The 23919-nt window shown below is 40.0% G+C and overlaps 3 protein-coding genes across 5 annotated transcripts; all 3 read left to right on the top strand.

The window, feature by feature from the left end:
- Window positions 1-38: 38 nt before the first annotated feature.
- card9 (caspase recruitment domain family, member 9) lies at window positions 39-10591 on the top strand. Of its 2 annotated transcripts, none has more exons than XM_088940551.1 (13): window positions 39-94; window positions 997-1221; window positions 1758-1895; window positions 2440-2765; window positions 3544-3723; window positions 4129-4281; window positions 4614-4739; window positions 5527-5718; window positions 6201-6236; window positions 6579-6651; window positions 7374-7480; window positions 9278-9354; window positions 10212-10591. In XM_088940551.1, the coding sequence occupies exons 2-13, from the start codon at window positions 1026-1028 to the stop codon at window positions 10306-10308; spliced, it is 1701 nt and encodes a 566-aa protein (XP_088796677.1). In that variant the 5' UTR covers window positions 39-94; window positions 997-1025; the 3' UTR covers window positions 10309-10591. The 2 variants fall into 2 exon arrangements, with proteins under 2 accessions (XP_088796677.1, XP_088796678.1); XM_088940552.1 differs by having other exon boundaries at window positions 6579-6627.
- Window positions 10592-11025: 434 nt separating this feature from the next.
- Window positions 11026-12641, top strand: dnlz (DNL-type zinc finger). Its single transcript, XM_088904564.1, has 3 exons — window positions 11026-11134; window positions 11579-11718; window positions 12104-12641. Exons 1-3 carry the CDS (start codon window positions 11045-11047, stop codon window positions 12261-12263), a joined length of 390 nt encoding a protein of 129 aa, XP_088760690.1. The 5' UTR covers window positions 11026-11044; the 3' UTR covers window positions 12264-12641.
- A 298-nt stretch (window positions 12642-12939) lies between these two features.
- LOC148816139 (uncharacterized) lies at window positions 12940-23524 on the top strand. Of its 2 annotated transcripts, none has more exons than XM_088904562.1 (15): window positions 12940-13065; window positions 13325-13428; window positions 13723-13870; window positions 14516-14665; window positions 14764-14967; window positions 15112-15238; window positions 15623-15794; window positions 16258-16362; window positions 16589-16691; window positions 17741-17883; window positions 18142-18270; window positions 20826-21038; window positions 21506-21676; window positions 22122-22380; window positions 22680-23524. In XM_088904562.1, exons 1-15 carry the CDS (start codon window positions 13047-13049, stop codon window positions 22703-22705), a joined length of 2073 nt encoding a protein of 690 aa, XP_088760688.1. In that variant the 5' UTR covers window positions 12940-13046; the 3' UTR covers window positions 22706-23524. The 2 variants fall into 2 exon arrangements, with proteins under 2 accessions (XP_088760688.1, XP_088760689.1); XM_088904563.1 differs by having other exon boundaries at window positions 20871-21038.
- Window positions 23525-23919: the final 395 nt, after the last annotated feature.

Consider the following 23919-nt stretch of genomic DNA (forward strand, 5'->3'; position numbering starts at 1 on the left):
TTAAACTGTTGGCTTCCTCTTTTTATACCTCAGCAGCTCAGTCATGCTTTCACTGCACTGACAGCTGGCTGAGCTGGGGCACTCTCCCTTCAAGGTAACAGAGTTATTTTTTTCTCTTTGAAAAAAGTTGTAGATAGTGGCTCACTTCACTACCTTCACTATTTTGCTCTTCCAGTACCTCTGGTAAATGAACAGGAGATGGAGTGAAGCAGTTTTCAGCCCCGGATTTTGTGGGCAAGAAAGGTGTTTTAAGTGTGCCTCTATCCGTTTTGTCAGGAACATAGTACAAGTAGTCGCGGGGGCACTCTAATTTACACTGCATGGTTTAAAGTTCCTGTGTTGATACTTTGTACCCCTTGTGTTCTAGAAGCTGATTGATATGCCTGCTATGAGTCAGTCAAGATCCGAAGCTTTTTGAAGTGTCAGGAACCACTTAAAAATGCCTTCATAAATCAAGGGTTAAAAACTTATCTAAGTACTGAACAATATAACTAATGGATTCTAACCAAATCGGCAGGGGATCTTCATTTGAAGTTTCCCTTATTTCATCAAATACTGAAGACGGACGATGCATCTGCCAGAAACATATGTTGTGTAATTTAGGGAAAAGGCAATATTAAAATATATACTAAAAAAGGGAACTTGCAGATTTTATTGCTTAATCAAACTGGTTTTGAAATTTGAACACTTTTTTTCCAGACAGAGGAGGGACTAAAATGTGAACTTATTTATAATGTAAAATAATTTGAATTCAGAAGCCTTATAAAGATATTATGCTTTTGGTTGGCTATGCTACGTGAATCACCAGTGTTACCCAGTTTTTAAGAAAGCTTTGGCTGTGTACTAGCTCAAACGGGTAGAGCAGACTGTATACTACTGCAGGCTCTGATACTTCCTATACAGAAAAGGAAAAAGTGCTACAGTATATCTAGAAATCATATATCACTCCTTAATAAGATCAAGCCTTTCCAGAATTGTTGGTTTGATAATTTGCAGGATCGCTGACATTTGACAGCAGCACAACGATGGATACTTTCAGCATCTCCGAGAACGAGGACGAGGAGTGCTGGAACTCTCTGGAGAACTACAGACTGCTGCTCATCAAGACCATCGAACCGTCCCGCATCACCCCCTACCTGCGCCAGTGCAAGGTCCTCAGCACAGAGGATGAGGAGCAGATCTTTAATGACCCCAGCCTCGTCATCCGCCGCCGGAAAGTAGGTGAGCTGACGAACAGGAAAGGAAAGAGGCGTTTCTGGAAGAGGCTGGAGTGCAGGAGTAGGAACCTTTAGCTCAACAGATGATTCCCTTTAGATGATCATTTTCTTTAAGCCAGGGAGGCACAGTTAATCAGTGCAGTAAAAATACAGTATTAAGTTTGGTAACGCCAATAAAGTTCTGAAGCAGAATAATAATGAGATCTTAAGTCTGTTAGGACTGGGGTTCCTCACCTGTGCTGAAAAATAAGTCAGCTAAGGGCTTTTATTCACATCCTCAGTTAATAAGTCAGGAAATAACCAAAGAAATGTATAATTTAACTTGCCATACTGTAGTTAAACCTTTTTTTATTTTGCTTCCTTTTATGTGCATTTCATTGATGCAAGACTTTGTAATTTGAATCTTTAAATCATTTTCACATACACCTTTGCCTTATATACAACGTTTCAATATGTTTCTTTGATTTCAGTAATAAAGTTTGTTTTGTTAAGTGGTTTCATGTTCATAAGGATGGTAATGTCAGGTGTTATATCTTTTAGGTGTGTTGCTAGACATCCTGCAGAGGACTGGACATAAGGGTTATGTGGCCTTCCTGGAGAGTCTGGAGCTTGATTACCCAGAGCTGTACCGCAGGATCACAGGGAAAGAGCCTGCTAGGGTCTTCTCCATCCTAATAGGTGGGCATTTCATTAAAAAAGCCACAAAGGTGTGGACTCTTAATGTCTTGAACCTGAAAATTCTGATTACACACCTGAGTCTTGAAAAACAAGCTGTGCTGTCCAGCTGTTTTGTGAGATTGGTAATGCGATTGGTGTGCACATTAACCTGTCTGTAGACCCCTATAAAACTCCAGGGGCATAGGGGCAGCCAAATTTTGAAAAATTCAGTTTGAATCACATTCCAAGATAAATGATGACATTTAACTATCAAACAACAACAGGTATTAAAGCTTTAATATGGTCTAAGTATGTGAGACAGCTTTGTCATTTATATATAAGATCCATTTTTCTGGCAGTCCTCTATCTTCTACCAGTTCTTCATGACTGAAGTCTTGTAAATGACTTTACCTTGTAGAGTCTGTACCAGGCTGTGATGCAAGGTCTTTTGTTGATATGGTCAGTCTCTTTACCAAGATTCCTTTGGCTTAAAAAAGGCACAAGAATCATCTCAACATTCGGTATTATCCTGGAGCTGTTTTAACCTTGCTGTCCCCTCTCCCAGACACCGCAGGCGAATCAGGCTTGACGCAGTTTCTGATGAGCGAGGTGACCCTGCTGCAGAAGGCTGTCCAGGACGAGAAGAGGCGCAGTCAGGAGCTGGCGGCCCAACTGGCGGCCCGGGAGGACACCATCAAGCAGCTGCAGGTGAAGGACAGCGAGCTGCGCAAACAGCAGGAGAGGGTGAGGCGGATGAAGGAGGAGCGTGACGGCTTCAGCGACGAGGCCCGGAAGCTGAAGGACGAGAACTACAGCCTGCTGCGCGACTTCACCAAGCTGAGCGAGGACAAGAACAACGCACTCATGAGGAACAGGGACCTTCAGTTGGAGGTGAGAGAAGCCAGCCTTATCAATGAGGGCTTTCAGAACAGTAATGCTGCCAACTGAGTACAAGTAATGAGGTCAGGAGCCCACAGTCTTTCGTGTATATGTATTTTTTTTTCTTGGCCAACTAAGTTTATATTCCTGTTAGTTTTATGATCACGTGGTGCTTCTTTGTTATATCATCCTCTGGAGTTCTTTTAATAATATTTATAAATTAATGTAGGCAGTATGGTGGAGCAGTGGCTAGCATTGCACTTAGAGCCCTGGATTCAATTCCTGAGGTGCTAACTGCGTGGACGTTGTATGTTCTCCCCATGTTTGTGTGGGCTCTGCTTTCCTCCCATATTACAAAGACATACTGGTGGGTTAATTGGCTCCTGGGAAAATTGACTCTGGTGTGCGTGTGCTCGTGTTTGTGTCAGTGTGCCCTGCAATGGACTGGTGTCCCATAAAGAGTGTATCCTGCCTTGTTGCTTGCTGATATAGGCTCAGGCTCTCCTGTTAACCTGTTATTGGATAAAATGGTTAGAAAATGGTTGGATGGATATTATAATGTAGCATTTTTTTTGGTATAATGTAACTCTTATGATGGTTATTGATTCTGTAGGATGGGATCAATGAGCTAGACACAGATGAGAATACTGTACTGGATAAATAATCCCCTGCTTGTTAGTTTGTCTGTTCTGAACACCATCTTTTAATAACATACAGCTGTGCTCTTGTGCCTTTTGTAAGTCCTTTTCAAATACAATAACGAATCATGCTACATTGCTCTTGGTTCTAGATTGAGAAGCTAAAGCATAGCCTGATGAATGCAGAAAATGATTTCAAAATCCAGAGGAAGCGGACCATGACACTGAAAAATGCCATGGAGCAGCGGCCCAGTCAGGATATGATCTGGCAGATCCAGAGGCAAAATGATCTCCTCAAGGCCCGAATCCAGGAACTGGAAAATTCTGTCCAGGTAGCCAATAAGCATTGTGATAGCCAATTATTTTGCCTCCTACACAGTAGTTACATCTGCTGGATAATGGTGTTAGAAGTGATGGAGGGGGAAATGGAGGTAAAATATGTTGCGTATTTGTTGCAATTTTTAAGATATGGCCATGCATTATCTACAAAAATATACACATTTTAACAATCACAATATGTGACTTCCAAATGCTTTACAGCTGCGTCATTAATTCTGTAATATGTAATAGATTCTTAGGGAAAGAAAGCATAAATCTGGAAAGAAATTTGACCTGAATTTTACCACAGTGCTGCTAGAGGCTCTGAGTAATCTCAACAAATCATCTTACATTTTATGATATGTACAAGCAGTGGTAGAAAGGTAACTGTCTGATTTGATCTTCTGTGCGGAACCAAGGCGGGGAATCCTGGGGAGGCAGAGAAGGACAAGCAGTATATTCAGACTCTGGAAGACTACAGGGAGCAGTCCCTGGCCAAATACCAGGAGCTGGTCAACAACATCTACAACCTGCGCAAGGAGCTACGCAACGCTGAGGAGCTCCGAGACAAGGTACCACCTAGATTGCAAATGATCACACAATCACTGAATCACACAAGGGATGAGTTAATGACAGGTGATGCAAACAAACACGGGAAGTACTTTTGTCATCCTAACTTCCTTTTACTCTGGTTTCCTTCCTGTAATGGTGGTCATATCAATTAAGCCATAGGGCATTTATTTCTGCCCATATGTCACTCGCTGGTGGACACAAACCATTATGTTTAATTTAGGATAAATTCAATTTTGAAAGATTGGAAATAAGTGTGCTTGCAGTTATTTTAAAATATATATATTTTTGGAAACATGTGAGACCCAAGGGTTTTTATTGTTTCTTATTCAAGTACATGGAAGAGAAGGAGGAGCTTGAGCTTCAGTGCACCTCTCTCAGGAATGACTCCACAATGTACAAAGACCGAATTGAAGCTATCCTGAAGCAAATGGATGAAGTGACGGCTGAGAGAGACCAGGTGAGACTGTCTCTTAATTGCTGTAGTAATCACAAAGATCAGCAATTCAGAACTTCCAAACCAGCAATTATACTTATAGCTTATAGCTTAGCAATGTCCAGTGACACCTTCAGCCTTCAGTGCTCCTGAAAAAATTTAATTTTGTCACAGAATTGTCTGCTTTGATACACTGGGGCTCTCTCTTCTCTCCTTGAATTGAGTAGCCATTTTTAATGTGACAGGACTTTATACATAGAGCAAAAGTCAACAGTGGTTGTACTGAAACACTCCAGTTATAGCACATTAGAAATGCAATGAACAGTTTGTATCTGCACATTTCAAAAAGGTTAAAGATCTTTAGAGTAAGTGCAGAGGAGGGCAACAAAACTCATTCCAGCACCAAAGGTGACCTATGAAAACAGGATAAAGTAACTTAGTCTTTTTGGTCTTTGCAAAAGATAGCCAAGGGATGTGTTAATTGAATTTTGGGAGATTTCAAAATGTAAAATAGGGACAATTAAGGTTGACCTCTAGTAGTTTGTTCCAATACTGTTCAGTGAACAGAACAAGGGGAACTGGAAGCCTGTTTTGTACCAAAACTAGGGCAGAGAATTATCAATGCGTGGAACGATAAAGACCAACTGTAGGGGTAGATACACTAAGATCTTCCTGTCTAAATCTGACACTATTTAAAATCAAGAAAATGAAACATGAAGTGACATCCTCTGAAAGGTTTAATGTTTCAGTCATTGAGTTGTGTTATGGTCATTTGTAATGCTGACCTTTAACGGCCTGGCTATTTCGTCAGGCTATCCACACCAGAGAGGAGTATCACCGGGAGTACTCCAAGAGCCTGATCGACAAGGACCTGTACAGGAAGCAGATCCGAGAACTGGGCGAACGCTGCGATGAGCTGCAGATCCAGCTCTTCAGGAGCCAGGGGGAGGTGCTGGCCATGGAGACCAAAATGCGACGTATCAGCCGAAAGCCCACTACGCCAGTAAGGGCTTTTGCTGTTCGGCTGACACAGCTTGTCTCAAGCAAGTGTAGGCTTAGAGACCACTGAAAAAGGACTTAGCTGAAATAGCAAAGGAGACAAAGAGCTCAAGTTTTCACTATCATTGCAATCTTTAAAATATAACCAAAAATAAACGAGTAGACTAAATAATGAAATATTAAAAATAATAAGCTTTATTGTTCTGAGCTCAGAATGTGCAGAATTAAATTATGGTATTATTTTTCCAATATTTTGTTTATCATGATTTTTTTAGAAAGAAGTTATGGATGTTATAGCATGTAGTTTTTCATCACAAAGGGGCAATTCTTTAGAAAATGTGGTTTAGAGCTTTTGCTGGGTGAAGTATTTTAATTCATTGAATAAAAAGCTCTTGACTAAAATCTCTTTTACATTTGAGGTGCATGCTGATTATTTTTGTCTTGTTTTGTACAAAAACCAACATTTAATTTTTTTTCCCCCAACAGACTTCAGATTATGAAGATAATTCCCTAAGGAGTAATGTAAGTTGAATGGCATTATTAAGATCTGACGTATTCATAAATCTCAGTTAAAAAGTGATTTTGTTCTTCAGAATTTGGTAATTTCCCAGCAGAAAAACAGAACCTGCTAAAAACTTATTTAAACATTTAGATGTTCCTCCTTTCATGGGATCATTCACTTCCCATTGAATTATTTCCAACTTCCTTTTGGACCACTAATCTAAAACATCATCTTTTCTCTTTCATAAATACAGTAGATAACTGAAAGGAGTAGTACAGGTTTTCAGATTTTCACACCATCTCCAGTCTCAGCTTGCCTTGTGTATATTCCTGAATAATAACTGTGTACCTTTTTCCAAAAAGCTGCTGAACCCTACAAGTCAAGACGAAGATAAGGAAGAGTTTAATAAATGTGAGCAATGTTTATTAACATTCTGTATCCTTTTCGAAATTCTGGAAAAGAATCATTGTTCCATCATCCATTTTGAGTGGGAAGATGAGCTTTTGTCTAGTACAGTAATGAGAGGAGTCATATATCCTTTTAAAATATATATGTTAACATTGGAGATTAAAGATATCAAAAACTATTAGGTATTAGGTGTGTATGTGTGTGAGAGAGAAAGATATAGCTAAACTATTATTATAACTACTGTACATATCAATGCTGGGTATCCTTTTATGTTGAAATCAAAGCACAAAGAACTTATATAAGATGAGATCACTTTATTAGCCATTTACAATTTCTTGCATTAGGAATTTGTCTATTCACATACCCCAGCTTGCTCTCTATGAGACACAGACACACAGACAGGGAGAGAAGCTTGGGGTCAGAGCGCAGGGTCAGCCCTTGTATAGCGCCCCTGGAGCAGTTGGGGTTAAGGGCCTTGCTCAGGGGCTAAATGGAGTAGGATTCCTCTGCCAGCTGCGGGATTTGAACCGGCAACCTTCCAGCCACAGGCGCAGATACTTAGCCACAGTGCCATCGCTCCGCCCCTATAATACAATATAGCACTTGATGCATTTACCGAATACTTAAAATTATTATTACTACTATCATAATACATATTTTGTCATCTTAGTCTATCTGTAACCTTTTCCTTCACAATTGCTCTCCTTGATCACTGTTGTGTTTCATTTTTCACTCTTCCCGCATCCCAGTGAGTGACGACCCTCAGGCACTTCTGTTTGAAAAGTGTAACGTTTGTGTCACTATCGAGGATCCCCCTCACCAGTCCCGAAAGTCCAGTGGCAACAGTATTTCAGCTGTAAGCACTTTCTTAATTTTCTCATGCCTGGAATTGCTCCCTCTAGTGTGGCCGACTGAGGCCACTCAAAGCAGAAGGATCTGTTTTGTTTTTAATAATAATAATAATAATTAATAATTGCTTGCACTTATATAGCGCTTTACTGGACACTCCACTCAATGCACTTTACAGGTAATAGGGACTCCCTATAGGGAGAAATGAAGCCAATTCATAGATGGGGATTATTAGGAGGCCATGATTGGTAAGGGCCAATGGGAAATTTGGCCAGGATGCTAGGGTTACACCCCTACTCTTTTCGGGAAACGTCCTGGGATTTTTAATGACCACGGAGAGTAAGGACCTCGGTTTTATGTCTCATCCGAAGGACGGCGCCTGTTTACAGTATAGTGTCCTCATCTCTAAACTGGGGCATTAGGACCCACATGGACCGCAGGGTGAGCGCCCCCTGCTGGCCCCACTAACACCGCTTCCAGCAGCAATCTTAGTTTTTCCCAGGAGGTCTCCCCTCCAGGTACTCACACCTGCTTAGCTTCAGTGGGCTGCCAGTGGTGAGGTGCAGGGTGATATAGCTGCTGTTTTTTGGCTTTCCCAAGTCTTTAACTTTGGTCTATTTCCACTCCATCTCACTTAAGTGTGTATTTATACTTACCAACAGTGGTACACCACTGTTTGCAACCAATGGTAACTGATAGTAACTAACGGTACCCAACTGTTACTATGGTAACGGACACTTTCTGCCAGTGGTGTATTCTTTTCATATGGTTCAATCAAACTACCTTTGTTTACCGTCACAAACTGGAAATTTAGTCTTTTAACAAGACATAAATATGGTACTTAAATATATTAACTTCCCATATCCTGAACCACATCCACAGTTGTCTGGTATTCTGTCTTATGACTAGATTCATAAATTAGAATCCCACTCAGGTGAATTCTCCATTTAAGCGTAGAAATATTCCTGAAACCAGTTTATATGCCTGGTGGATTATGCTTTACAGTATTTGATTAACTATAAAAAAATAACTTGTATCCAGCTTGTACAGCTACTATATCTTGAATTAAGCACGTCCTTTAAAACAAGTCTGGAATGATGAAAAATTAGACATTTTAGTCTTTAATAGTGCTAACTGAGACACTAACAGGAACCGAGTGTGAAAATAACTTTTTATCTGATGTGTCTTACAATTGTTTACTTTGTGCGTAACACTAATCACCATTTACTAGCATCTGTTTGCAACTCTCCTTGCTTTTCTTCCTCCAATGACAAGTGATACTGTATGTGCTAAGCTTCAGGGTGATCTAGCTAATGAATGAGTGGAACTGCCCAATATGCTCTGTTTTTGAAGAGGTCAGAAGATGAAAGACTACAAGTATTTTACAACAGTAAGACAGTGGTTCCCAAGTCTGTTCCTGGGGATCCATGCACCTGTTAGTTTTCACTTCAGCTGAGATCTTTACTAAATCAGATCCCTTACTGAATTAACACTTGCTTCATTGAAATGTTTTTTTGTATCCACTCAGAAGCTGGTAAAGTAACCTGTGAAAAAAAGCAAAGCTCAGCACATTTGTCAGCAGAACACAATTAGAGAACTCAAATCAGTGTCATGATCAGGTCAGTTAAGGGCTCAGTTGTGTTTCTGACCTCTGGTCATAAGAGATACATTTCTTGCTGACAAATGATCAGGAAAGCTGCTTAAAGAAATATTTAAAAGAAAAGGTTAAAAATATCGTTCATTGCCACCCCTGAGTGATACTTACTAACTGTTTTTGTCTTGTGTTTTGTGGTTTTATTTCCAGGAGAAAGGTTCTGCACAAGGAGAGCTGGCTGACAAGGAAAGGAGGCGAATGAGACATTGTTTTGAGGCTTATAGAAGGTCTGTCATTAACCTTTTGAGGACTACTGTTCCCAACACAACCAATTTAGCATCTTAATTCAAATGTTCAAATATTATTAAATAAATATATTTTATCTTCATGTTATTTTTTATCGAATGGTCTAGTATCTTCATCCTCAAAGGGTTAAATTGTCAGCGATGTGTTGACTCTAATATTAACTAATTAAAGCAATCAGCCACATTTAATTATTTTGGTTTAAACTATTAATGAAAAATCTAATTTGTAATCATGTAAATATCCTGCTCACAGCTGAAGCTGCAGTTGTAATTATTCACTGTGATTCCTCAATGCTCTCAATTCCTGTTAATTATAAACAAATGAATAGATATATTTATAAGACAAAATCTATTAGTGAAAAGCAAAAAATATCTGTAGTGGAGGACACACATGGAAACTAAGGGGAAGTGGCTTTAAAAGTCAAAATCACGAGGCATTTCCTTCCACAAAGGGATGTGTAAATCTAGAACAAACTTTTCAAACATGCTGTCAAAACTGTTACCCTTGCATTTATTTTAGTTCCCCAGATTAATTAAAACTGCAGATTGTAAAAGTAGTCAGATATTTAAACTTTAATGTTTAAATGTTAGACCTTTAATGTTGTTTAGCAACATAAAGTAAAGGCACACTTCGTTGTTGCTAGTTACCTGCAATACTGAGTTCGTGGGTTCCTGTCTTGGAATGTTTTATATGGGACATGCGTGATCCCGGGAGAACAACAGATCCTGCTTTCAGTGGTGAGGAGGTACGCGGGTTGCAACAGCGAGAGTTGTAATTGATAATCAGTATTTTTGTCCTGAGAAAAGAAACATGACTCTGTGTTATATTTCCACAACAGAAAGCGGGCGCTAAGAACACACCAGGACACAGAACACCAAGGCGGCGAGGTGGAAAACACAACAGGGAGCGACAATACAGACACAGACGGCACATGACGGCCAGGAACTGAAAATAGTGAACAGTGAAAACTATTCACCTGACTTACAATGACTAGATGAAGGGCTAGTCTGTCATGGAAAAGCACGCCAACCTAAAACTAACATAAACGAATGCGTCAAAGAATATGCAGAGGTTTGGTATAGTGCTGTTATTTGTAGTTACCCCCTGTTTTTACAATGTTTTAATTCTGATGTTCCCCTCAGAAGTGCAACTTCTTTCTCGTGTTGCACAGTTCTAGAGCTATAACTACGTAAAAAATAAAGGTGCTGGGCAAAAACCTATTTGTGTTTTTCTTAATTAATCATGCAATATTAAAATGCATGATGTTGACCTCCATATGAATGTGGTTCCATTTTTTTTTCATCTACTAAGAAATCTCGACCTCCGCTGTATTATAAAACCCGCACTGCATGACACCTAAATAAGACGTATTGCGCTGTAGTTTACATCTTATTTTACAAGTAGTGTTGTTTAAAAATGAAAACAATTTCATGTAGACAATTAGGACATTATTTCAGAATCTCATTTCTTTACGCCAGGAGAGCAATTAACTTCTCCCACTTTTGCAAGAAACTGTAACAAGGACATACGCACATATTGCTTTTAGCTGTGATGTAACTGTAGTAGCATCTCCGAGACAGCAGATGGTACACAACTCACTTCGCGTGAGAGTTTATTCTACACGGGTCTTGCGAACTGAGGAAGTGATGACACACAAGTAGTAGCAATGCAATGGTTTTTAAGTATGAGGAGTATAGCAACATTAAGCGAATTGACAGGCAGCTGAAACACTTGCTGTGTTATTTTGGCATCTGTATTATGGTATGATGAATTCGGCTCTTTGCTCTTTTAAGTTCTGGTCGGGCAAAGTACCGCTGTTTAAAACAACTGCCAGAGATCTGCAGTTACGTCAGTTTTCTCATAATACCAACTTCGGAAAAACACGTTGGAACGTAGAACAGAGAAATCGGACGTTTGCGAGACATTTTCCTAAAGAGCATGGGAAATTCAGTAGATGTAGCAGGAACGAAACGTCTTTGTCTGTTGCGAGGACAACTTGCGTATCTTTTTTTAAGCCGTTCTCAACATCTGTCCCTGTGAGAGGCGAACCTATTGGAAAGATAAATTCGAGTCACTACCACTTGGTATACACTTGCAAGGTAAAGAAAAGAGAAATATCATTTTTCATGCTGTTAGTGACGAATTTAGTAATTATTACTGGTCATTTCTGTGTAGATCCATTAATTGAAAAAAAATTACTTTTAGGTTTGCTGGACGCGATCAATGAAGAGGATTTCCAAAGTTGCTTATCACAATGGAGTTGTTATAGTGACCTGTCCAAACTGCAAAAACCACCACATCATCGCAGATAACCTTGGGTGGTTCTCAGATCTCGAAGGGAAAAAGTGAGTCTCTTCGGAATACAAATCTAATTATAACAGTACTCCATTGCTATTGAATGCACAAAAATTGAATGGACAGAAACGTGTTCGCTCATCTGCTGCTGTAGGGTCTTTACCGTTGAAACACATTCACACCGAAAGGTCTTGTAACAGCTGCTCGGGAATGTTGGAAAGCAAATGGTTTTTCCCTGGAAAAGCCAGTTGTATGGCATTGAACCTGTACAACCAGTTGTAAAAGTCTAAACGTTTCACTCGACTTTGTTTTAAGATGGTGTCTGAACCTGTCACCGTTTGATGTAATGTACGTTAGAGTGTAGCTATTTATGAAAATATTTCAATTAGAAAGTAGTATATTTTCATCGGAATATATTGTTTTGTCCCTTACAAGGAATATCGAGGAGATTTTGGCTTCCAAGGGGGAAATGGTGAGACGGCTACAGGGAGACGAGGCTCTGGAGCTCGTGCTGGAAAGCGCTGCCGACCTGGCCACGCGCAGCCGCTCTGGAGAGAAGACAGACGCCTCGTCGGAGGAAGAGAAGACGTCGTGATTCTGCTTTTGCACTCGAAACATTATGTACCAGAACCGTGACCAAACACAAATCATTTGACCATCAAGTGTATTCGTTTCTGCTATTTTCAGGGAAGACCATGAAAAATGTAAATTGTTTTGTAATAAACACTGTAATGTTTGTGGGATCCTTGTATGGAGTGAGGTCTGTGGGGCACATTTGTCGTAGTAAATTGTATTTGATATTCGTGGTTTGAACTTGGCAGATCCATATTAATTTGGTGTACTAAAGTTAACTAAGATTTTTTTTTTAAAATGGCACACCTTATGGCAAATGTAACTCGTGAAGCATAATGCAAAATTTAAATACATGCCCACAATGTTGATAAATACAGCAGATTTAACTGCAAATGGAAAATACGGGTCTCGGTCCAATCCTTTCAGATGTGTGTTATGATATTTGTGGGTGAGCTTCGAGATGCGAGTTGGATCGTATGTGAATGACAGACTGATCCTAATGCTATGTAGTGGGAGAGGGAACGTTTGGGTTATATAAGTTAAAAATATTTTGACCAGTCTGTGAATGAACACACACATCTTAAAAAAATAAAACATTAAAATCGCAAAAAGACTTGTTAAAAAGTATCTGCCACCCCTCGCAAAATGAACACGGTGGTTAATTCCTCATTAAGGAGGTGTAGCTACGGCTGAAAGCTGGTGGGGTTGCCAATAGGGAGTAGATCAGATGCTGCGTAGTTTACTCTTCGCAAACAAAAAAGACAACGTTATGAAAATAGAATATCTACATATGTTCGTATTATAAATGGATGCTAACAAAAAAGGTATGTTCTAAAGTACAGACCGAGGTATCGTGCTTGTTTTTCGTACACTTTTACTGGAAGTTGACTCCATTTTCTCCTTACGCATTACGCGTCGTCGCGGAATCAGATTACTGCCTTGGTAGAATGGCCCCCTCTTGCTTTAAAGCGAATTATTGCATTTTGTAAAATTCACATGTACTGTGAGTTTGACTTCAAGGCATTTAAAGTTGTACATGTAACATTGGTGATGGAACAAGTTTGTTTTTTTTTACATGCTTAGCTGATGGCAGACGTGGAAATGAAATAGAAGAATGCGTTTCCAAGAAACGGCCAACTTTTTTCGGTCATAACCAGTCAACACATGGTTCTTCAGCTGATTCTAAGGTAATGTTGTATACTGGAAGTGTTTGTACTAGTTGTCTGAGAAAGAGTAATAAGCTGTAAGTCTGACAAACAAAAGCACTTTATACAGAAGATTCCTCCACAACCAAGGACACCAAAACACTCCTTATTAATACTTGAATCACCCATTACTACATTTGTACACATAATGTACATCCAGAACACATTCATTTCATATCCCATTTTAAGCAGTGCATTTTGGAATAAAGGTAATTTAGCACTTGAAAAGATTGATTACAGACATTGCACATTTTGCACATTTTACTGGCTCTTCAGCAAGATCAGCCCCATGGATCCGGCTCCCCTGATATGAGCAGAAGTCGCAGAGTTCGAAAGAAGAGAGAGACCTTTCTTGGTGAGGAAATATCTCCTAAGAGAGGGAAGAAATTGGCATGGGCAGGACCAGCCACCGGAGACAGTAAAGGTACAGTGTTCTATGTGTGCAGCTGTCAGATCGAGAACAGGATAAAGATCAAGTGTGTGACCTTTACTGATGTTTTGTTATTGGTGTGAGGAGTGAGGACAGCATTTGAGAAAATGGTTTTGAAAAGATGACACACAGACAATGTGAGGTTATCACTTGTTTGTAAGCCAAATAGCACCTTTTTATAATCTACAATTGTCAGCATTTAGGGGGTCTGCTTTCACTCCATGTGGAGTTTCAGTTGAGCAAAGTTTGGAATTATTAATCAAAATAAAACATCAGTATGAAAGGTACTTTACAGATGGGTGACTCTATGCACGTCTGAAGACCGATACATTCTAGGTGCTTTGCACCAATCAGATCAGGTAAAGAAGTGAAGAATTACCTACCAGAAGAATTACCTAAACAGAGGGTTTAGGCTAGCTGGACTGAAAAAGCTTAAAGAGGAATTGAGCCGTAGTGCCCAACCTTGGTCTCTCAAACAGTGGCAGTGAAATCTCTACTGACAACACATCACGTAAGTGTACTGTGTGTGCTTGGAAGGGTGACAGTACCATTTGGAACCAGTGATGCCTGTGTGTGTAACTGGCTTTTTCGAATTGATTTTTCATAAATCCTTGATTCTTTATCCTCTCGAAAGTACAGATTTCTGCTGCGACTTGTGCCGCTCCCCTTTTATCACCAACCCCACCCGTCGTGGGAATAAGTCAAAAGCCCCCCGTTTAGGCCCAGCACGCCCGCGCCGCAGAGCAGACCCCAGGACGGGAGAGACCCTTGTACTCTGCAACGCCTGTGGTGCGTATCTCCTTGCTTCCAAACTTCACACCGCCACTGCAAAGTATCCTCAAATGATCAAACAAAAATTCCAGCACATTTTCTCACATTTTATTTAGGTCTTTCTTATGGAAAGCCAAAGCGTTCCAAACCTGCAGATCCCATTGTGGAGCCCAGTGATCGTGCCAGACATGAACAAGAGCTGGAGGCCTTTGCTCAGTCCATGGTGGAGTTGCTAGGAGACCAAGATGCTAAGAGGCTTGCTTGTCCAGTGTATTGGAAGAAGCCATGTTTGTGTATACAGAGCCATATTAAAGGCACAGGTATGTTAAAGGTTAAAATGCTAAAAACCAAAATCAGAACACAGTGAAACTGGATTCTCATCTTACTTTGGGACATTTGAGCAATGAAAGTACTGGAAGGCAGTTAACAGGCCTGCACACTGAGATGACAACTCTCTTCGACAGGAGACGCAGAAGATGGCTGCCACAGTCGTGCCCTGCAAATTCTGGCTTTACTGAAGGAAGCTAAGGCTCTGAGCACCCAGAAGTGTTATGACCTCAGCACTGTGCAGCTGCAAGGCAAAATGAAAAAGCAAGTATAGATCATTTTGGATAGGCTTAGAAGAAAGTATATCACATGGTGATAATGTACAAGAAATGAAATCTAGTTAAAAAGGTGCTGTAATTACATTGTTTCAGTCAATCTCTCAGTAGTTGCTTTAATAACAGGATTACTCTGAACTGTATTCAGCTCTTAATCATGTTGGAAGTTGCATTTTTTCATGTAAAATAAAACCCCAAATTTCTTGGGTAGTAAAGAAAGCATACAAATATTCCTATCAAGCAGCTTGCTAGTTCAATGAAGGCTTCTTGTAATTAAAATAAAGTCTGCATGAGTGTGGTTTATCAGGACCAAGCCTGGGAACCCCTTTTGTAAGGTACTTATCCCTGTCGTGTTGTGGATTTGGTCCTCCAGGCCAGTGGTAGGATTGGGCAATGGCCAAAGGAAATCCAGGGAGTTTGAGGAGTTTGTGCTGACCAACCGGAAGGTGCTGAGGGAGGAGCTTAAACTCTGTGAGAGAGCCTGCCAGAGGATTCTGGGATATTCTAATAACTTTCTCCATAAAAGGCTCATAACAGATCCTCAGGTAAGTAAACCCTAAATCATCCTTTCAGCCTTTAGGAATCCTTCTTCATTTGTACTGTCATTGAACAGAGGAATAAAACAGTGCTGTTTTTAAACATGCATACATCATGGGCTAGTATTAGGTACCATTCAACTACCTAGCCTTTAAATTTGGTATACACGATAAAAATGGAAACATTTTTCTGATCACTTAAGTCTACATCAATTTAATGTAAAAAATAAATACTCGAGTATCAAACCGAAGCTTGTACACCATGTGATTTATTCAAAAAGAAGTAAACAAGTATATAACCATAAGTTTTAACTTGTACTGTGTATTTAGTCTATTATTTCTTTGTAGTTCTTTCAATAAGGATAAGAACATATTGTGCTTTGCTAGGCCTTATTAATTTTTAGTTCAGGAAACCACATGTATTTAAATGCCACTCTGAGGCCAGTAAGCTCAAGATGATATCTCACTCTAGAAGAAAGAGAGGATTGAGAGGACTAAAGGGAAGAGAACACTTGGTCTACTCAAACCGATTACAGATCTCTGGAAGAATCGCTGTTGCCTTGACAACTGTGTTGTGGTAAGTACATTAACAGGTCAGTTTTAATTTATGTGTTTTGTTAGGTTTTTCCTCCCTTTGTTTGACTGTGCTCTCGTCAATCAAGACCACTTTTTCATGACACAACTTCTAGCCTCCAATCCTATTTTGAAGCAAATAGGGTTGAACCCATCACAGTGCAACATGGATTTTTGTGTAAAAGATGTAGTTACAGCGCCACTCCCCTGTCCACCCCTGTTCTCTCCAGATGGCGCACACCCACTGGCAACTGCTTCAGGATTGGAGGGAGAGGGCACGGTCGGGGCAGGCAGAGGCCCGGAGAGTCCTGGCAGAAATGCTGACACCATCAGGTCAGCCTTTTCATGACAAGTTACTACAATGTCCACATGTTGGCGTGTGCGATAAGGTGACCTGGTGCTCATCCGCTCTATCTCTTAGAATGTCTGCACAGTTGGCATACATCTCACTGTCCTGTAATTGGAACCTATTGAATTCTTTGGCTTCTTCATTCATTGCTTCCGGAGGGAGTGCAAACCACCTCCTAAAAAGGCTGACTAACCAATTCCTCCACATTCTAAAACCAATGCAGGTCAGCAGGTTATGCCTCAAGATCTCAGACTCTAACCTCCAGATAATCGATGAGCCTGCACGGTTTAACAGCCAAATCCTGCCCAGACGATTTCATCAATGAAGGCAGTCATTCTGCAAACAAAATGATGCAGTTGTCTCCCACATTTAGACATTTCTGAATGCAGTGCACTTCATGTAAAGAAATAAAAAACACTAGTTATATCAACCTGTTCTGATAAGTTTCTTCAGACTACAGCTTTGCACATGGTTTGCATACTTATATATTAATCATTTCAGTATTAATTAAGTGGTACAGTGGAAACAATTTCATGTCATATTTAGTGTTTCGGCAATTTAGAGAATTCGTCTTCAAATTTAAAGATGCACAAGCACATAGTTGTGCACTTTGACACTTCACTTTTAAATTAGATGTTTAAGAAAAACAGCTACAAGGAAAATTTGTCCCTCGGTGGTTAGCATTGCTGCTTTGTAGCTCTGGTTCAATTCCGGATCTTAGGTGCTGTCTGCATGGAGTTTATATCTTTTTCTTGTGTTCCTGTGGGGTTCCTCCAGGTGATCTGATTTCCTCCCACACTCCTCAGACATACCTGTAGGTTAACTGGCTTCTGGGAAAATTGGCCCTAGCTGTGAGTGTATGCATGTGTGTGTGTGTCCTGTAACGGACCGGTGTCCCGTCCAGGGTGTACCCTGCCTTGCGCCTGTCGCCCTCTTGGAAAGCATCACAGGGGAGCCAAAGCCTAAATTGGATTAAGCTATTAGAAGATGAATGTATTTGTTACAGCTCTTATATTAATGTCTCTTTTTTTAGGTGGTGGAAGATGCAATTGTTATAAATTTATCATGTGGGTAACAGGCTGCAGTCAAAGCACCATCAGCAAGGTCAGTGACCAGATGAAGAAGACAGGGGGCAAAAGAGAGCCTCCACCTCATGGTCTGAAGAAGTGGATCAAGGTTTGTAGGCAGCTTCCCTAGACACTTGAGCCTTCACTAAATATATAAGGAACTTTTAAAATACAGACTGAAAATACAATTTCATAAAGAAATCACTTCTTTTGAAAAAATAAATTAGAAAACTTTTGGTTGAAAATATAAGTATAAAAGCCTATATCTTTGGGTATTTGGTACATCTAATGCATGTTTCAGAGTAAATTCCCCAGTAACTACTTCTAGAGCAATTGCTTACGCAAATTACTTATTTCTTCTTTGCAGGATAACCCAAGGCCTAAGAAGAAAGTAGCTAAGGCCGGTCCCCCTTTTCTGCTTACCAGTCTTCCACAACCCAGTGCAGGACTGCCAATGCCTGGTCCAGATCAGGGGCTGGTCTCGGCTGCTGTCACCGTAGGTCAAACTGAAAGAGGCTACACGATCTTCTAAATCTACTTAGTCCACTTTTCGTCTTCTACTTCACATTGTTAGCACTTTATTGCTTTGAATCTGAATTGCACATCCTTCGTAAGAGTTATGAAAGTGAAGTCTTTACTACTTTGTTAGATCTGCCTGGCTTATAAGGGTGAGGTGCTAACCTTTATGTCTTGGCTAAGTTCTAATTATGATTTGTTCAGTCTGGCCTGTCTGCATGTCCCCCTTAATTCAGTTGTTGAAGTAATTTCTCACTTTTTCATTTCATCTGATGTGTCGTGGGGCTGTTGGAATGTAATGGCTGCTTTGGGATGGAAATTATATCTATAAATTATTATTGGAATACACAGAATTAGATACTGATGCTCCTAAATGAGTGATTCGTATATTGTTTTCTGTTGTGGAGGTGCCTGTCTCATTAGAATTTTCCTTATTTTTTCTGTCATAGTATGTTCCTGCTTGTATCTGCAAAAATATAAATGACGAACGCAAGAAATGTTACAAACAAGGAGAGTCCATTTGACCTATCTAGATCCTTTGGTTGCTAATGGCCAATTCATCTAAGGATCCCATTAATGCATGTCTTGAAAGAAACCAGTTTAAAAATGTCTGAGTAACTTGTTCCAGAATGCCTTCCATATGTAAGGTGTAATTTTCACGTGAAGAAGTGCTTTCTGTTCACAGTCTTAAATACATGTCCCCTAGCTTCGACTTGAATCCTCAGAGTCATTACACAGTGAAGATGTTCACTGGGTTGACTTTGTCAGTAGTTTTGAGCATTTTAAGTATTTGAATTGAGTCCTCTCATAGTGTTCTAAGCTCAAGACTAAAAAGATAATTTTATTGCAAGATATTACCTAGGAATGTACAGTGCAGTCCATAAGTATTTGGACAGTGACACAATGTTTTGCTGTTTTGGCTCTGTACTCCAGCACATTGGATTTGAAATGAAACAATGACTATGAGGTTAAAGTGCATAATGTCAGCTTTAATTTGAGGGTATTTACGTCTATATTGGGTGAACCATATAGGAATCACAGCCATTTTTATACATAGTCCCCCCATTTCATGGGACCAAAAGTGATTGGATACATTAACATAATCTTAAATAAAATTTGGCATGTTTGCAAATCCTTTGCAATTGATGACTGCCTGAATTCTTTGACCCATAGACATCACCAGATGTTGGGTATCTTTCCTGGTGATGCTCTGCCAGGCCTGTAATTCAGCCATTTTCAGTTCCTGCTTGTTTTGAGGGCTTTTTGCTTTCAATCTTGTCTTCAGTAAGTGAAATGCATGCTCAATGGGATTCAGGTCGGGTGATTGATTTGGCCAGTCAAAAACATTCCGCTTTTTGTCCCTGAAAAACTCCATAGTTGCTTTAGCAGTATGTTTGGGGTCATTGTCCTGCTCCAAGGTGAAGCGCCGTCCAATGAGTTTGAAGCATTTGGTTGGGTCTGAGCAGATAAGATGCTTCTGTACACTTCAGAATTCATCCTGCTGCTGCCGTCTGCAGTCACATCATCAATAAAGACAAGTGAGCCAGCATGTTTAACACGAGATGAGGTGGTGTGTTTTGGATCATGAGCAGTGTGATTTTTTTTCTCCATACTTTTCTTTCACTTACTCTGGTACGGGTTAATCTTTATCTCATCTGTCCATAAGGCTTTGTCCCAGAGCCTTTCTGCGGCCTTTCTTACCAGTGGCTTGCATCTTGTGGTGTACCCTCTTGAGATTATGCTGGTGTATTCTTCTCTTTATGGTAGCCTTTGACACACCTATGCCTACATCCCGGAGAGTGTTCCTGATCTGTTCAAAAGTCGAAAAGGGGTTTTTCTTCACGATTGAAAGTATTCTTCGGTCATCCACTACTGTGGTCTTCCGTGGTCTACCAGGTCGTTTGCTATTGCTAAGCTCACCAGTGCGGTCTTGCTTCTTAACAATGTACCAGACAGTTGATTTTGACACACCTAATGTTTTGCCATGTCTCAGATTGATTTATTCTGATTTTTCAGCCTCATGATGGCCTGCTTTCATGGCATTAACACTTCTGTGGTCCTCATCTTGAGATACAACAGCAACAGACTCCAGATGCAAATGCCAAATCTAGAATCAACTCTAGACCTTCTGTTAGCTCTATTGTGCATAAACTAATGATGCAACAATACACACCTGGCCAAGAAACAACTGAGCAGCCAATTGTCCAATTACTTTTGGTCCCCTAAAATGGAAGGACTATGTATAAAAAGAGCTATAATTCCTATATGGTTCTCCCAATATAGACGTAAATACCCTTGAATTAAACCCGACATTCTGCACTTTAACCTCATAGTCATTGTTTCATTTCAAATCCAATGTGCTGGAGTACAGAGCCAAATCAACAAACATTGTGTCACTGTCCAAATACTTACGGACTACACTGCAAGTACCAATTCACTTGAGCAATTGCATGCAGTAGGTGCACTTCTAAGCATTTACTTTCAAAATCTCTTCTTAGTTTTACAGCATCTGTTGTCATTTCTTTCTGTCTGAAGGCACCTGTTCAGACAGAGGAAAGCCCAAACACTTTGTGTTCACAGGCAGGAATGACGTCTGAGTCTGCAGTCTACAACATCCCCTTGTGCAGCCCAGGACACACCAGACCTGAGGAAGGGATGCAGAATATACTGCTGACTGCTGTAACAGGCGACGGACAGGCCTCTTTTCACAAATCTTGTCCTCAGTCACCCATGCTAGAGTTTCACCAGGTAATAAACAACTATACCAGCGTAGCTATGATTGTGTTACAGCACTAGTGACAGGAAATTTGTGCGTTATCTTCATTTTGGAACATGTAATACCTACAGTATATTTAGATTTGAAACACAATTTCTCCTACGTATTTTTTGTGAACCATTTTTTTCACATCATCTGATGTGTAATACCCAGTTGCTGCATGTGACTATGGTTTCCATGAAAGAGACAAGAGCTTAATGGGAAATACTTCTGTTACTTCATTTCTTCTACACACATTTCATACAGAAACAAACAATATCTGTGTTTTTGCTATCAATATCAGATTTGGTGTTTAAACAAGTTGATAAATAACATTGAGGAGTTCTCAATTTAATCGAACTTGTTATTTTGTTCTGTCAGTTCTGCTTATTTCACTGAACTGAAATTGAGTTCCAATAAATAAAAGCTTTGGAAATGTTGTCTTTTTTTTTCTTTTAAGGGTCCTGGCCAGTCCTTGTCGGTCCCCTCCCAGCGCCCTACACTGCTGGTGCAGAAAGGACCCTCGGCGTGTGTCCCTCATGATACACCTGTTGCCACCCCCACTCCTCACACTCTCGCTACCATGGCAACCTGCAGTTTGATGAGTGGAGCCACTCAGCTGATATTGCAGGTGTGGGCACTGGCTGTCAGCCTAATCCCTACAAGAACCAGAGAGGGCCACACTGCTTCTGTTTGTCTCTCCATGGATAGTGACACTGATAGCAAAACACAGCCGTTTCTGGAGATGGTTAAAACCATTCTTTTAATTAAAAATTTACTCTGGATTCAAAGTCTCTTGCTTTGCTTTTCTTTTTTATTAACATGTACTATTTATTTTCTGCACTTAGTACTTACTGACAAGATTTTACAAAAACACGCATTCTTGTTATTTGCTGACTGTAGGACAATAAAAATAAGTAAAAATAAATCACTTTAGTTAATTAAGAAAGAAATGTAAGTTTAGATTCACCAGGAGAACATACAATTCCTATGAAAATATTTGCATAATTAACCTAAAAAGGTCATGTTTTTTAAATGTATGTCTAACACAATGATGGAAACGTTACCTTGAGCAGGGGATTGAGCATGGTGGCACTGAAGGGACAGACAAGCTAGCTCCTGGGAGCCTGGAGTCTGTTGCTGCACTTCAAAGCCAGCCTCACGTCCTGAATGCAGAGAACAACTTGAGCCCCCTGGCTCAGGCCTCAGGAATGGGGATGGCTCAGCTACCCACTGGCACCCTACCACTGACCAGTCAAAGTGCAGGTTTAAAGGGAACGCTGAAACCACCAATGGCACCGATGGAGAATCAGTACCTCCTGTCTGGTGAAGAAGGTAAATTTATCTGTCTCAAAGGGCAAAATGTTATTGTTCCTGAACACTGGCTTAACTTCACAGCATGGATACAAAAAGGTTAATTTAGATGCCATTTGAAGGCATAAGTTAAAAAAAAAAACATACTACACTTCAAATGAAATTTTATTTTCATAGATTTTATGGAAATTGCTTTGTACAGGTTCCTATAATAAATTTATTAATTGCTTTTTTATTTTCTCCTTCTGTTTTTACAAAATGGGCTAGATGTGCTGAATGGCCACCTCTCTTTGTAACCTCTCTTATGGTTTTCTCTTCAGATCATTCAGTACTGTGGGCTCCTTGATGTAACTGTGGGCTCCTTGATGTACCCTGAGATGTTATTAACCAGAAGAATTCTGGGTAGTGCATGAAGACGATCTGCTTGGCAGCATCTCGGGAATGAAGCCAATCTTTCTGCCCAGAGGCACCTTGCACAGAAGCAAATGTCAAGAATTTGGTTATTTATACTTCTATCATGGGCCTTAATGTGCTGAGTGAGTTACAGAAGTGATGTCATCTCCTTCTTACATCTAGGTGGCGTGTCAGAGGAGACCCCTAAAAACTGGGACTGAATCCAGAGCTGCCCTCGTCAGATTTACAGAAGAAGCCCTATTAAAAGTCTTAAAGAGATGTGGGCTTTATCACCACCAAGAAGTCTGTAATAGAACCACCCCTGGTAAAATGACCACCAGTGCCCCCTAATCTGGGGAAACCAAAATGGGTGAAAGCATGGCAGAAGACTTTTCTTGATATATAGTTTGAGTGTATACAATCTGAGTTTTTTAAGGTGTAAAGCAATGACCACAAAAATGTGTTGTATTGGTTTCATTGATGTTACGGACAATACAGCCAAAGTATTTAGCTTTTCAATCTTTTGTCAATGTGAAAAGACACTTTTTAGGTGTTATGTGTGGAGAATGTGCTTGAATTTATACATTGTTTTTTTTCATCTATGGACAATGTAGTTTTTATTAGTGAATTCAGTGAAGAATCATCCTGGACTGTTAGGTATAGCCAATGACTTGTATCGAGAACCCAAAGACACCGTTTTACAAAAAAAAGTAATTTAATGTACTGTATGCAAAATATTTTTAATCATTAAAGACGTATTTTTGAAGCAAAATGTTTTCACAGGCGTTCGTTTACATTTTCCATCGTGCAAAACTACGTTACCCATAAGGCAACTGCATTCCTCGAGGTTTAACGTGAGAATTGCAGTTTGTTGCCATAGTAATATCGGGACGCTGTGATGTGCGACTAGATCCTAAAAATGCAGCAATAGACAAAGCAGAACTAAAAGTAACTTCCAGGTAATAAAAATAATATAAATCGTGATTAAGACTTTACGTTTGTTAAACAGGAAAAATATGAAAGTACGGTACGTTAACTTGGACCTCTGTGGTGTGGACTTCGAATCTACATGAAATTAGTTTCATTTGAGTTATTGAATCCAGACATACACTTATCTTATGTAATGATCTTATTGCTTGCTATTAGTTCATTTTAGCGCTTTTCTTA

This window comes from Atractosteus spatula, chromosome 23 (assembly GCF_055471065.1).
Source record: "Atractosteus spatula isolate fAtrSpa1 chromosome 23, fAtrSpa1.hap1, whole genome shotgun sequence".
NCBI classification, from domain to species: domain Eukaryota; kingdom Metazoa; phylum Chordata; class Actinopteri; order Semionotiformes; family Lepisosteidae; genus Atractosteus; species Atractosteus spatula.

Bases quoted from the DNA above. Each gene is read 5' to 3' on its own strand.
- card9 (XM_088940551.1), top strand. From the start codon at position 1,026: ATGGATACTTTCAGCATCTCCGAGAACGAGGACGAGGAGTGCTGGAAC. The intron at 4,740-5,526 runs GTGAGACTGTCT...CTATTTCGTCAG, and splicing joins TGACGGCTGAGAGAGACCAG to GCTATCCACACCAGAGAGGA. The intron at 7,481-9,277 runs GTAAGCACTTTC...TTTTATTTCCAG, and splicing joins GTGGCAACAGTATTTCAGCT to GAGAAAGGTTCTGCACAAGG.
- dnlz (XM_088904564.1), top strand. From the start codon at position 11,045: ATGGTTTTTAAGTATGAGGAGTATAGCAACATTAAGCGAATTGACAGG. The intron at 11,135-11,578 runs GTATGATGAATT...AATTACTTTTAG, and splicing joins ATTTTGGCATCTGTATTATG to GTTTGCTGGACGCGATCAAT. The intron at 11,719-12,103 runs GTGAGTCTCTTC...GTCCCTTACAAG, and splicing joins TCAGATCTCGAAGGGAAAAA to GAATATCGAGGAGATTTTGG.
- LOC148816139 (XM_088904562.1), top strand. The intron at 17,884-18,141 runs GTTTGTAGGCAG...TCTTCTTTGCAG, and splicing joins GTCTGAAGAAGTGGATCAAG to GATAACCCAAGGCCTAAGAA. The intron at 22,381-22,679 runs GTAAATTTATCT...TTTTCTCTTCAG, and splicing joins CCTCCTGTCTGGTGAAGAAG to ATCATTCAGTACTGTGGGCT.